The sequence below is a fragment of the Brassica napus genome, unplaced genomic scaffold (assembly GCF_020379485.1).
Source record: "Brassica napus cultivar Da-Ae unplaced genomic scaffold, Da-Ae ScsIHWf_2276;HRSCAF=2934, whole genome shotgun sequence".
Taxonomy (NCBI): domain Eukaryota; kingdom Viridiplantae; phylum Streptophyta; class Magnoliopsida; order Brassicales; family Brassicaceae; genus Brassica; species Brassica napus.
Genome location: NW_026015668.1, coordinates 174,260 through 189,257, shown reverse-complemented (window position 1 = coordinate 189,257; position 14,998 = coordinate 174,260). Strand labels below are relative to the sequence as shown.

At 36.2% G+C, this 14,998-nt stretch overlaps 1 protein-coding gene and 1 long non-coding RNA gene across 3 annotated transcripts; both read right to left on the bottom strand.

Moving 5' to 3' along the window:
• Nucleotides 1-1,199: 1,199 nt before the first annotated feature.
• On the bottom strand, nt 1,200-1,828 carry LOC106359678. The gene has a single exon (XM_013799335.3). It carries the CDS (start codon nt 1,783-1,785, stop codon nt 1,447-1,449), a length of 339 nt encoding a protein of 112 aa, XP_013654789.2. The 5' UTR covers nt 1,786-1,828; the 3' UTR covers nt 1,200-1,446.
• An 8,431-nt stretch (nt 1,829-10,259) lies between these two features.
• Nucleotides 10,260-11,928, bottom strand: LOC106428586. 2 transcript variants are annotated; one of them, XR_007333807.1, is made up of 5 exons: nt 11,585-11,926; nt 11,463-11,487; nt 11,238-11,351; nt 10,967-11,155; nt 10,260-10,856 (listed from the first exon to the last, which is right to left on the bottom strand). It is a non-coding gene; the product is annotated as an uncharacterized LOC106428586 (long non-coding RNA). The 2 variants fall into 2 exon arrangements; XR_007333808.1 differs by having other exon boundaries at nt 10,260-11,155; nt 11,585-11,928.
• Nucleotides 11,929-14,998: the final 3,070 nt, after the last annotated feature.

The window sequence follows — 14,998 nt, the reverse complement described above, 5'->3', positions numbered from 1 at the left end:
ATCAGAGAATATCTATGTACCAAAGACGCAAAATTCAAAAGCGGATAGACTAGCACGCAGTGTTAGGAAGCAACCGTCTTTTGTCGTTCACATGGATGCAGATCACCCGGTTTGGTTTACATAGTCAGTATGAGTCTGTATAGTTGATGACAAAAAAAGAATCTCAAATTTCATAAATAACAATTAATATCTATACACCAAAATTAAATATATTTTTTATCTTAGAATAAATATATCTTAAAATAAAAAATCTAAATAAGAAAACTTTTATAAATTAATATCTCTATAAATTAATAAAATTTCAAAATACCAACATTATTAATTTATAGAAATTCTACTGTATTCTTATTTTGTGGAAAAAGAGACGCTGATATTTTGGTTTAAACTACGAGTAAATTAAAAAGAAGATGTTATAAATTATAGTTTTCAAATTAAATAAAAACGCCTATATTAAAATAATTTAAATTAAATAAACCACAGTGAAAATTAGAAATAAACGGTGTCTTTTTTTTTTTTTTTTTTTTTGTGCAACTGAAATAAACGGTGTCTAGAAGAAAGAAAAAAACGAATGGTAAGTGATCAGCAGTTGTGTGGAAAAGAAACCTGAAATTCCATCAATGGCGGAAGAAGAGAAGTGAACTTCTCCGGACCATACTCTTCCTTCTCCGCCGGAATCTTAAATCAATCCCGAAGATCCGCCGCAAGAAATGCTACTCCACCGGCAAAATTCGATCCTAGTCGAAGTAATTCTCTAATCTCCCCCACCTTTCTTCTGCAACATCAAATCAGTTTCTAGGGTTAGCTTTCTACTTCCTAGCTTATATCCTCTAATTGAGAGATTAGAGATTCAATTAATTGATCTAAACATCCATTCTGATTCTTAGTTTCAAATGAAAGATTCATGAATATGATCTAGTTATTTCACAATCTGCATTCATTGTGTAGGGGACACTAAAGCACGAATCAAAGCATTAGGCTAATGGATTAATGAACTAATCAAAACACTTTTCTAGCTGGAATTGACATCGTTGAAACCCAATGGCAAAACAAACTGTGCTTTAGGCTGAGACTGGTGTTCAAGGCCGGTCTGAGTATAGTTGAATGAGACATCCCACCTTGGCCTCCACGTTTTAAGTATTTAATAACATATGAATTATCGGTGCTCTTTTTGAATTTGCTCTTTTTTTTTGCAGCCGTTTGTGGACACAAAAGCTCCAAAAGATCTGAGAAAAGAGACGTTGTGGTCTTCTTCCAAACGAGCTTATAAAAAACGTTAATAATTGTATGATGCTTAATTCTACGATGGTATGATGATGTTTATAGATTATTTCTCTCATATTTTAGATGGAAGTGAAAAAGGCTTGAAATTTTATTTGATTATCTATATTATAGAATACAGTATTTACACATTTACAAACCGGAATCACCCTGTCTAAACACATCTCTTTAACTAGACCAAGAAAAAATCCGGTAAACCGGTCTGAGACAATCAACCGCATGCTTAGCCTTAAGACAGAATCTCTGAAACCAGTTCGTGTCCGGAGCTGATACGATCATAGAAGATTGAAGATACATCGAAGCTGCTCTTTTCACCAGCTCGTTTCTAATGGCAATGTTTGAAGAATCCATTTCCGACAAGAGAACACCGTCTTGCGAAGGAACAGAGTGACAAAAGAACGAACCAAAGCCATCAGAACTCGAGATCACATCTTTCAAGCTCGTGTACCGGAGATTGTTGTGATCATTGTCGTCCGAGATAAAGAGGAAGGGTGGTTTTTGTAACATTTGGAAACCTTGTCTCCATATTCGTCAAAGGAGTTAAATATTGGGGAGGCTAACGAGTTTATATATTATCTTCACGTGTTTTAGTCGACCGATGATACCTTTTATTTAGGCAGAATTATCGGAATGGCCCTAAATTCTGCGGACTTTCCACTTTTAGATTGTACATTGAGGAATCAAGAGTGGACATCTAAACTGCACTAAACCAAACCATTGTTTTAAACCCGAAACCCAATCAACTTTTATTTGTTATGTGATCGTGTTAATTAACCAGATTAAATGTGACGCATATTATTTTTGGTCTCATTTTGTTCTTCTTTAATGATAGTTTTAAACTTCGATGGAAACATAACTTTGAACTCATCTTAACAAAACATATTTTTACAATATATATATATACTAGTCGTATTCCGGCACTACGCGCCGGCTTCGTATATTTTATACTAAAATAAATTTACAATTCATTTTATGGTCTTGGTAAAGAAAATATATTCAAAAATATGAAGATGAAAATATGTGGAAAGAGAATGATATTTTTTTTCGATCCATTTGATAATGGTTAGCAACCAAAGTGTATTACTTTGTTTTGAAATTGTTTAGTTCAAAGTGGAATAGCATTTGTGACTAATTAATTCAATAAAAGTATAATAAAAATCGATAGTCGTAAAAAAATCATTTAGTTGAAATTTAAACATAAAGTAAAGTTGATATTTTATTTAGAGACATACTTATACTGTTAAGTACCATGTGCACAGTATATAGACGAAACGACATTTAAAATTTTATTTTAGAGACTAATCTGAATTTAAATGTGTGTAATGAAGTTTTGTTCGTATATTTTTTCTTATTTGATTCTTGGTAAGACACTAATTTTGACAATGGAACATATTATAAAATGAGGAAAAACATTATATGTTTAGTTTTAAAATTAAAATGAAAATCAAAAACAGTATGTAAATGAAACTGGAAATTGGAATATAATAAACCCTCTTATAAATTATAATAATGTTGAATCATAGATGACTTTCCCCACATATGGGACAGCTTATATTTGTACGAAGCCATTGATCAATGCAGCGGAGATGGAAAGTATGGCCGCAAGTAAGAGGACATAGATAGGTTCCATTGTTGTAATTTTTGAAGCATACCGTGCATGTATTGTTTTCTTCTTCTGTAGTTCGAAGCCTATTAGGTCCCTCAAGATCTGTGATGATAAGGTCGGCGTTAAGTCGTGCAGTTGCGTTTTGGTTGTAGTCTGTGATGGTAAGAGTAACTTGAAGATCATCAGTTATGTTATTGTCTTGTGCTATTAGTAATTTCATCACGTATTGAGTTGTCTCTTAAATAAGCAGAGTTGAGTCGGGGTGTTGTATTTCATGGTATGTTAACATGAATTGCATGTCCTCAGTTGTTGAGTCATTAAAATTATCTAGATGGTCAGTGTTAGATGGCTGCTGGAAATCAATGATATATTCTTATGTGTTAAGCCTATGGATGTAGACTTAGAGTATGCGCCGGGGATTCGCTCTTGAAACATTATTTTTACTATTTAGTTTATTGTTTTTATAAAATATTATAAATAAATCTCACCATTAAAAATTTAGAAAAACAAAATTATTTTACATATTTTAAATATTTGTCTATGATTGTAAGTAGAAGTTATTGTAAAAAGCTGTGATCCTTGGTTTAAAAGTGCAGAAATTGAATATTTGTTATGGGGTTTATTTATTAAATTTACTGATATTTTTTTAATATATAATTTTGAATTAATTGCTTATTTAAAGATGTGAAAATAGTCGAATTACTGTAGTTAAAAATACACATTATTGATTCTTTTATGTGTTACAGATTAAGTAAACCATATTATCTAAATAACTGACTGCAATTTTCTACTAACAATTTTATTGTCCATTATTATTTCTTAAATGCTGTAACAGAGATGGTAGCGGAGAGGATCTGTCGACGGACCTAACTGATGAACGGACCTAACAGATGAACGAAAGAGAACTGAAATAAAATAAAAAAATTTCTGAATTTATATTCCTCCTCAAACTATCTTGAAACCGAACACGCACTGAAAGTCGTGTTTATTTCAGATTTTATGTTCGATGTTGCCATTTTAAATTCAAATACCTATGCAATCTTTATTGTCTTTTATATTGCAAAATTAAATTAAACAATTTAAAAAGAAAAAATAAAAACAAATTGTAAATCTCTGTTATGCATGTTAACCTATAACACACAAAAAGAACATAATAATATACTAAAAACAATAGAATTGTTACGAAAGAACTAGAATTTATTTGTATCGCAGGAATTTAAATAAGGGCAAAATTTTATACCCGTGGAAAGAAATAACACTGATAGAGAGAGAGAATAGAAGAAGTGTTTTAGGTGTGTATTATAAACGAACGCAAACGTTCGTATATATAGAAGAAAATTTACTGTGCAAATAGTGCAGCGGGACCCACATCTTTAATTATTTCAAACATTACGGTGGCCGCTTTTGTTTACTTTCGTAACACTCCCCCTTGGGGGCCGGTGTCACTATCCGCTCTCGCTTAACGTCTTTGTTGCCTCGTTAAAAACCTTTCCAGGAAAACCCAATGGGAAAAACCATAGTAAGGTAAAAAGAGTACAACTACGTAAGCTCCCCCTCGAATGAACAGTCATAGATCCTTCTGATGGCGCATCCCAATGTTATGGATGTGTTTTCTGAATACCGAGGTAGGGAGTGATTTTGTGAAGAGGTCGGCTGCATTGTCGCATGATCGAACATATCTTACTTCAATCTCTTTATTCTTCTCGAGCTCTTGAGTGTATGAGAAGAACTTCGGAGGTATATGTTTGGTTCTATCGCTTTTGATATATCCTTCCTTCGTTTGAGCAACACATGCCGCGTTATCTTCATATAGAATAGTTGGCTCCGTATTTTCGTCAATCCCACTGCTTGAACAGATGTGTCGGCTTATTGATCTTAGCCATACACATTCTCTACTTGCTTCATGGAGTGCAATGATCTCAGCGTGATTTGAAGAAGTAGCAACAAGTGTCTGCTTCTGAGAACGCCAAGATATGGCGGTGCCTCCAATTGTAAAAACATATCCTGTCTGGGATCGAGCTTTGTGTGGATCTGACAAATAACCTGCATCTGCAAAACCAATCATTTGACCTTTTGAACTTTTAGGATAAAACAAGCCTAAATCAGTTGTTCCTTGAAGGTAACGAAAGACATGTTTAATTCCATTCCAATGTCTTCGCGTAGGAGACGAACTGAATCTCGCTAAAAGATTAATGGCAAAAGATATGTCAGGTCGAGTACAATTTGCAAGATACATAAGAGCTCCAATTGCACTTAAGTATGGAGTTTCAGGACCAAGTATTTCTTCATTTTCCTCAGATGGTCGAAACGGATCATTTTCAACATTAAGTGATCTAACGACCATCGGGGTGCTAAGAGGAGTTGCTTTATCCATGTTAAAGCGTTTCAATACTCGTTTGGTATATGTAGACTGGTGTACAAATATACCCTTTCGAGAATGCTCAATTTGTAATCCTAGACAATATTTTGTCTGCCCGAGATCTTTCATCTCAAATTCTCCTTTCAGATAGTTTGATGCCTTTTGGATTTCGTTTTGAGTTCCAATAATATTAAGATCATCAACGTACACCGCGATTATCACAAATCCGGATGTTGTTTTCTTTATGAAAACACAAGGGCATATAGGATCATTCGTGTATCCTTCTTTTGTTAAGTGTTCGCTGAGACGATTATACCACATTCGTCCAGATTGTTTTAACCCATATAATGATCTTTGCAATTTTATTGCACATAACTCTTTAGGTTTGGAACTTAACGTTTCTGGCATTTTAAATCCATCTGGGATTCTCATATAGATATCAGTATCTAATGATCCATATAAATATGCCGTAACGACATCCATGAGACGCATTTCTAAATTTTCATTGGCCGCTAGGCTCATCAGGAATCTAAATGTGATTGCGTCCATAACAGGAGAATAAGTTTCCTCATAATCAATTCCTGGCCTTTGAGAGAAACCTTGGGCTACGAGACGAGCTTTGTATCTTGTAATCTCGTTTTTCTCATTTCTTTTTCGGACAAACACCCATTTGTACCCAACTGGTTTTACATCTTTGGGTGTGAGCACAATAGGTCCGAATACATTTCGTTTGTTAAGCGAATCTAATTCGACTTGAATTGCATCTTTCCATTTTATCCAGTCATGTCTCTTTTGACATTCATATACAGACTTTGGTTCTGGATCTTCGTTTTCTTCATTTATTTCCTTTGCTAAAAGGTATGAGAAAACGTCATCAATATCATCCATCTCATTTCGTTTCCATATCTTTCCATTATGGATGTAATTGATAGAAATCTCATGATTTCCTTCAGATTCAAGATGCTTTATATTGTCGTTAGATTCACAATTTTCTTCGTCCAAAATATTTTCTGTTATTTTGGGAGTATCATGCTTTTCACATTCCTTACGTTTTCTAGGAAGTTTATCCTTTGAACCAATAGGTCTACCGCGCTTTAAACGTGTTCCTGATTCACGTGTATCAACTGCCGTTCCACCATTTTGTGGTATTTCAATACGAGCAGGAGTATTTGCAGCGGGTATATGTGATTTAGTTACCATTTTGGTATCAGCAAATGCATCAGGTAGCTGATTTGCTATATTTTGTAAATGCATGATACGTCGAACTTCTAGTTCTGACTGTTTCGTAGGAGGATCAAGGTGTAATAACGATGGTACACTCCATTTGATCTCTTTTCCTACTTGTTTATTGTCTCCCCCTAGAGTTGGGAATTCTTTCTCATTGAAATGACAATCGGCAAATCGTGCCGTAAACACATCACCAGTTTGTGGTTCTAGGTATCTTATTATTGATGGAGAATCATAGCCAATATATATTCCCAACCGTCTTTGCGGTCCCATCTTTGTACGTTGTGGTGGTGCTATTGGAATATAAACCGCACAACCAAAGATTTTTAGATGAGAGATATTTGGTTCTTTTCCAAATGCTAACTGTAATGGGGAATATCTATGGTATGCACTTGGTCTTATCCGAATTAGTGCTTCTGCATGCAAAATAGCATGTCCCCATACAGAGGTTGGGAGTTTTGATCTCATGATCAATGGCCTTGCAATTAGTTGCAGCCGTTTAATTAATGATTCTGCCAAACCATTTTGTGTATGAACATGAGCAACAGAATGCTCTACTTCAATCCCTGATACCATACAATAATCATTAAAAGCTTGGGATGTGAATTCACCAGCGTTATCTAATCTAACTCTTTTAATTGGATAATCTGAGAACTGTGCTCTTAATTTGATTATCTGAGTTAGAAATCTCGCAAATGCCATATTTCGAGATGATAACAAACAAACATGTGACCATCTACTCGATGCATCGATTAATACCATAAAGTAGTAGAATGGTCCACACGGTGGATGTATTGGTCCACAAATATCACCTTGGATTCTTTCCAAAAACTTTGGTGATTCTTTGTCAACTTTGGTTGGTGATGGTCTTATGATTAATTTCCCAAGAGCACACGCATCACATGTCATTTTATTACTTTGGTATATATCTTGGGTTTTTATTGAATGACCATGTGAGCTTTCAATGATTTTTCGCATCATTGTAGTGCCTGGATGACCAAGGCGATCATGCCATAATGTAACATCTTCTGGATTTCTTTTTATCACAAGATGTGATTCTATAGCATCAATATAAGTGTGATGCAATCCAGAAGGAAGTTCTGGAAATTTTTCCAGTACAAGGCCTTTGCCTGATTTTTCAGAAGTTATATACAAATACTTCTTTCCATTCTCAGTTGCAGACTGAGTGTTATACCCTTGACGGTATATATCTTTGAAACTCAACAAATTTCTCTTAGAATTTGGAGAATATAAGGCATTATCTATGGAAAACTTTGTTCCATTAGGCAACATAAAGTTCGCCTTGCCAATTCCTTCGATCAGGTCTGTAGGACCTGATATTGTGTTTATAGTCATTTTTACTGACTTTAAAGTAGAGAAATATCTCTTATCCTTCAGTATAGTGTGCGTTGTGCCACTATCTGGTATGCAAACTTCTCTACCAATTTGTTTAGTTGTTGTTCCATTTGCTTTCTTATCCATTTCTGTAACACACAGTTAATATCAATAAAGAAAATAAACTTTCATAAGTAAACATATTATGCATCAATAACAAGTACACAATAATTATACATTAGATATTTTGAAATACAACATTATTTTGAAAGTGAAATACATAATATTTTATGGCATCACTAGGCATTATTAAGCTTGATCAGTACAAGCACTTCAATTATTTTGATGAGTGGCCTCGTCGAAATCTCCCATAAAGTCAGAGGATTCGAGGTATGTCGATGTTGTACCCACAAGGTGTTCATTGAGATTTACTTCCTTTGCCTTGCCTTTAATAGATTCTTGGTACAATTGGCATAGATGCCGAGGAGTTCGACATACTTGAGACCAGTGTCCCTTCGATCCACATCTGTAACAGACGTTCTCATTTTTATGAGTAGGGTTTTCTTGGGTTTCTTTTCCTTTTACCCGATCAGATCGATTCCATGTGTTGGATCCCCTTCCTCTTGGGTTGTTACTCCTTTCATGGTTGCGGTTAAATCGATAACCACGACCACGACCAAAACCACGATTGTGACCACGGCCACGACCACGCCCACGATAGGAATAATTTCCTTTTTCCGGATTTTTTATATCCGTTGCATTTACCTCAGGAAATGCTTTGGTTCCCGTGGGTCGGGCATTGTGGTTTTTAATGAGGAGTTCATTATTTCTCTCCGCTATTATAAGCGCCACAGCGAGTTCAGAGAACCTCGTATACCCACAATTTCTATATTGTTCTTGTAGAACATAATGATTTTTGTGGAACGTTTGGTAAGTTTTCTCGAGCATTTCTGCTTCCGAGACAGGCTTACCGCAATAATCTAATTGCGCCGCTATTCTCAATATAGCGGAATTGTACGTTTCCACTTTTTCAAAATCTTGAAATCGTAGATTTTTCCACTCATCGAGTGCATGGGGGAGAGTAATTTTCTTTTGGTTATCAAACCTCTCCTTCAGAGCTTTCCAAAGATCTAAGGGATCTTTGGTTCTCGCATAATCATGCGTAAGATTTTCATCTAGATGCCTTCTCAGAAATATCACGGCCTTAGCCTTTTCATGAGAGGTTGATATATTGCCGTCTTTTATTGTTCCGAGTATTTCCTCGGAATCTAGATGAAGCTCCATGTTTGTAACCCATGCCGTGTAGTTTGTCCCAGTTACTTCCAATGCCGGAAACTGAAGTTTCTCGATTTTTGCCATTTGTATTTCTAAAGCACATAAATAAAAATTATTAGAATATTATTCATATTAAAAGGAACCGTTTACATTAATCATGCAAGCAATTACAAGGAGAAGCGATGTAAAGAAAATTAAACCGATATTCATCTTAAATTCACTCGGAGTAAATTCTCCAACGAATAAACCATAAATAGAAACACAAATAAAAATGGCACATAAAAACAAAAGTGCGCGAATCATCTTTCTTGAAATGAAAAATCGGAGGAGAGCGATTTGAAATTTTTGAGAGAAGATGATATGTTTTGGATGATGAAATGGAGTGAAAATGAGTTGTATTTATAGATGAAAATCACTGTTCATGACCGTTGGAGAAAAGAGAAATTTTGAAAAAACTTCTTTGTGACCGTTGGGGTTAAATCAAGTGCACTAAAAATCAGTCTGAAAATATCGTATTAAACGGTCAATCAAATCTATAAAATTTCATAAAAGTAAAAATTATGGCAATGAAATATTTATGTTATGACAACAAATCATGCGACGGCTCAGCCGATCAATGCAGAGTAATAAATAAATTATACGGCGGCTCGGCCGACCAATTAATAATAAACAGAATATAAGGCGGCTCGGCCGACCAATAAATAATAAACAGGATATAAGGCGGCTCAGCCGACCAATAAATAATAAACAGAATATAAGGCGGCTCGGCCGACCATTAATAAATTAAATTATTAGTAAATAATATAGGCGGTATTCCGGCCATTATAACATAATATAAATAATAGTAGAGGCGGTATACCGACCATTATAACAGGGTATAAATGATACAAATAAATTTTACCGAATCGCAGAGTGATCGTGCTGATAACGTGTTATGAAAGAACTAGAATTTATTTGTATCGCAGGAATTTAAATAAGGGCAAAATTTTATACCCGTGGAAAGAAATAACACTGATACAGAGAGAGAATAGAATAGAAGTGTTTTTAGGTGTGTATTATAAACGAACGCAAACGTTCGTATATATAGAAGAAAATTTACTGTGCAAATAGTGCAGCGAACCCACATCTTTAATTATTTCAAACATTACGGTGGCCGCTTTTGTTTACTTTCGTAACAAGAATTAATAAGTATGTGGGTTTTATTTGATGTTAAACAAAGTCCAAGGCTAAACGGAAGTACCACCTAACTTGCAGACCATGATAATAAAAAGTTGTTTTTCTTTTTGTTAATAGAAATAGACAAATATAAAACCACCAGAAACAGAGATTGAAGTTACACGACTTGCATCTCACCCTAACACTAAGCATGCCCAAACCCTTATTTCACTTGATGATGATGATTAGCTAATACTCTTGCTGCATTGTCGCTGTTTCCGCGTGACACCACTTGCTTTGCTGTCAATGCTTACCACTGTCTCCGTTTGACAAGGTAGTGGTGTTGAGTCCATTGTGCTTCCTTCATCAATTGTTGCTTCAAGGCAACCTGTTGTGTTCTCTGCACCTCTTCTGTCCACCTCATGAGAGGTTTCACAGTGATGGTAATTCAGGTAAACAACCCAACAGCATTCTCGTAACGGCACCCTGCAGATGTGAATCTGCATTGTAGTTTTTGTGAGCAATTAGAACATGATATGTAGCACCATCTGTTAGTAGTCTCAATGCCACCAACTTGGGAGTGCAGAGGGACTCCACGGTCTGTGGTGTTATGGTTGCATACTGATTAGAGTAGAGCAAGTGACATTCAAAACACAGCTGAGAGTTAATGCAATGTAAGATGTAAGAAAACGAACTTGTGGTGGAGAATGCAGCCAGTGTGATTGACTCACCTCCATATTTGGAAGAATTTTAGGAGCAACTTACGCCACTTCCACAAGACCTGCGGTGAGTAGTGGAGATGAAAATTATTCCAAAATCTCCAGTTTGAAGCCTCTTACTTGTTAAGGTAACTCTGGCTGACCAGGCTTTCATATCAAAGTAGGAGTGTGTTCTGGAGATTACACTGGGTAATAGACAACCTGAAGTCAGATATTTGGTTGGTGTGTAAGCTGGTATGATGTTGTTATTAAAAATTATTAAGGAAAACAAAAAGATGTGGACCTCCAACTAATTTAGGATTAGTGTAGGTTGCAAACTTGCAATGATGACTTTTGGCTTCACACCCGTTATCAATAATTTTTTCGTCGAGTCTGACTTTTGACGCAATCAAACACACTAAGACACACGTTCCAGAGTTGAGAGATGCTTTAGAAAATGCACACATAATCAAGTAACAAATACGAACTAATGATCAAACATAACCAGGGTTGTTGAGTGGTTATCTACCTGTCAATTTGGATAGTTGCCATCGCTGAAATAAACAAACAGTGTGGAGAAAAGTAAATTAATGTGTGAAACTGAGAAAAAAAAAGATGGCTTGTGAAAAAATTAGGAGTTGTAATACTGACCGGGCAACTCTGAAAGGAGGACTTGAGATATCTCCATCTCCAATTTGGAAACATATATTTGAGATATTGAGTAATCTAAGATTTTGAAGAAGCCATGACCATGAGATGTAGCTTTGGGTTATGGACGATCTAGATATATAGTGTCTATGGTTGATTCAGAATCAACGGAAACTTAAATAAGAGCACAAAGTGGGGAGATTTTATTGTCGCCATTAAAGAACATATTTATCGATGGTTGAAACATTACGGAGATCGAAACTGCGCTTGAAGTCTCTGGCATTTCATCGTTCAGATCGCAGCTGCAAGAGGAAGACGAAACCTAATTCCCAATGGGTCTCTTACAGGCTTTAACTAAGGGCCTAATTTTCACATGCAAAAAAGCCCGGTTCAAATAAGTGTATTCGAGAATGGCTGGGAAAAACAACGCAAATGTTCCGGTGTGGTGACACGTGGCGCGAAATGCCCCATCCACTTTGGTGACGTGGAATGCTGTGAGTAGAGCACAAGTCTACTTTATATATATAAGATATAAGAGATATGTTTTTTTTTTGCAAGATTGACTCAAAACTCAAATTCAAACCTAAAACTAACTCATGCTTTTCTTGGATTTTTCTTTTGTCCTATTCACCCCACAAGTTCATAATATTCACGAAAATACCATCAAATTTTTTTTTTTTTTTTTTCAAAAATGACATTTTTACTCTCTCACCCTCATCATCTTCAAGTAATTACAAAATTGTCATTGTCATCAATACCCCAACCACCATGAACAACCCATTTGAAGCTCTTAATGCACCTAAAATCGATTTACACTCTCTCTTTCTCACTTGTTATGAACTAAAAACAACATCTCTTTCACTTTGCCTCCATATTCATCCAAAAAACTCAAGCTTTTGATTCAAAATTTTTTATAGTTGATAGAGCCATTCAAGCAAACTATTCTTGGTGGGTTACTTTCGTTTGAGATTCTAGGTGGTTGGAGAAGACTCTGTGTGCTAAGGAAGTCATCTCACTAGTTTAAGGTATGAAATTGAAATTTTTTCCAGATCTGTTCGTGTAGAAGACTTACCCGTAAGTAGTCTGGCTGTAGAAGACTTACGGGTAAGTCTTCTGGTCAAACAGACGACTTACTTTTAAGTCGTCATCTTTGTTTGTTAAAAAAAATCTAGAGAATATCCTAGACGACTTACTCATAAGTCGTCTAGGATAAATGGGTTAGTTTTGTATTTGACCGAATTGTGTTAGATATTTGACTTTTCCTGGACGACTTACCAGTAAGCCGTCTCCGGAAAAACAAAAATTTCAATATTTTATTAAATCTGGACGACTTATCTCTAAGTCGTCTCAGGTTACTTTTGCAATTGGAAAATAAAACTTAAATATTTAACTTTTCCCAGACGACTTACGCGGAAGTCGTCAAGTAAGACGACTTACTTGAAAGTCGTCCAGGATAAGCAAAGTCGTCCCAAAGCCGTCCAGATTTATTTCCTAGATTATGGTCAAACCTTGCTTATCTCGGACGACTTTCTCGTACGTCGTCTGCCTGGACGACTTTCAAGTAAGTCGTGTGGGTAAAGTTAAATATTTAAGTTTCTTTTTCGAATTGCAAACTAACCTGAGAAGACTTACAAATAAGTCGTCTAGCTCTAATAAAATATTGAAATTTTTGTTTTCCCGGAGACGACTTACTGGTAAGTCGTCCAGAAAAAGTCAAATCTGACACAATTCGGTCAAATGCAAAATTAACTCGTTTATCCTAGACGACTTACTATTTTTTTTTTAACAAACAAAGCTGGACGACTTATTGGTAAGTCGTCCTATTTAAAATTCAATTGCAAAAATGACCTGTTTGGACGACTTACTGGTAAGTCTTCCAGACGACTTACTGGTATGTCGTCTGCGTCAATGTTTAGTAAACTTTCATTTTCTCTATGTTTACTAATGTGTTTTAGTTTGAATTTTTGTAGATGATGCGTCAGTTACATGCAGTGTATGGAGAATGGTTGTTGAAAGACTGCCGTTGGGATTTTGTGGTTGATAATGTCAAAGGTGCGAGAATCATTTTTTTGGGGGAAGGTTCGACACATGCTGAACTTCTTGCAATGGCTCAAGAAGATTATAACCTGGACATGAGCACAGAATCTGTGGAGATAACCTACTCATTACCAGCAGAAATGATGCAGGCTCCAGACACCCCTCCTATTCATGTTACAAGTGACATACAAGATCGAAACTTGCTCGAGATAACCAAAACGCATGGAGTACGGCTTTGTGTATCAAGCTGTAGCAAGGTGGAAACGGTTTTAGACTTCAGGGAAGAAGATGATGAAGCTGATGAATGTTTTGAAGATGATGATGATGATTTGGTTGAAGATGAAAATCATGATGGGGAGGAGGACGATGGAGAGGAGGATGTTGGTATCTCTATTGTTGCTGAAGCGGACGAGAATGGTGAGGATTACAGTGTTTATGGAAAGGTTGAAGATGAGGATGAGGAAGATGATGATATGTGTTTTGAAGATATCAAAAAGATTGAAGGAGGAAGATCGAATGGTAACAGTATCTATGTCAACCAGAGTTTTGTTAGCAAGGATGCACTGCTTTCAGAGCTGCGGTTGACAGCAGTGAGGTTTAGGTTCTCCTTCAGAATATACAAGTCAACGAAAACTCTCCTTGTGACAACATGTCCGGTTAGTGGTTGTCAATGGAAGGTCAGAGCGAGTGTGAAACATGGGACAAACACGTTTTGGGTAACAAAGTATGTGGAAAAACATACATGCTCAGTGGGAGACCGACTCGCTCAGCGGAGACACTGTACTCCGAAGTATGTTGGTAGGCTTTTCATTGATCGTGTTGGAATCATTGATGGGTTGAATCCGCAGCATATCACTGATGCAATGAAGAACATGTTTGGCATGACGCTTGATTACACCACTTCATACAGAGCACTTTTATATGCACAAACATTGGTGAGAGGATCAGCAGAAGATGGGTATTCGCGTCTGCCATCATATCTCGAGCAAATCTCCTTAGCAAATCCCGATTCTATCACGGCTATAGAACTTGATTCTATCAATAGATTTAAGTATCTATTTCTCTCTTTTGGAGCTTCTATCAAAGGTTTTAAGTATCAGAGAAGGGTCATTGTGGTGGATGGGACTCACCTAAGTGGGAAGTATGGAGGTGTTATGTTAGTTGCAGCCGCACAAGATGGGAATTTTCAGATATTTCCATTGGCTTTTGGGATCGTAGATGCTGAAGATGAACCTTCTTGGGAATGGTTTTTCACAAAATTGGCTAGTTGTGTATCTGATGAGCAGCCTCTGGTGATAGTCTCTGACCGGCACGCGGCCATTAAAAGTGCGTGTGATAAGGTGTTTCCTTGGGCAACCCGAGGAATATGTTATTATCACC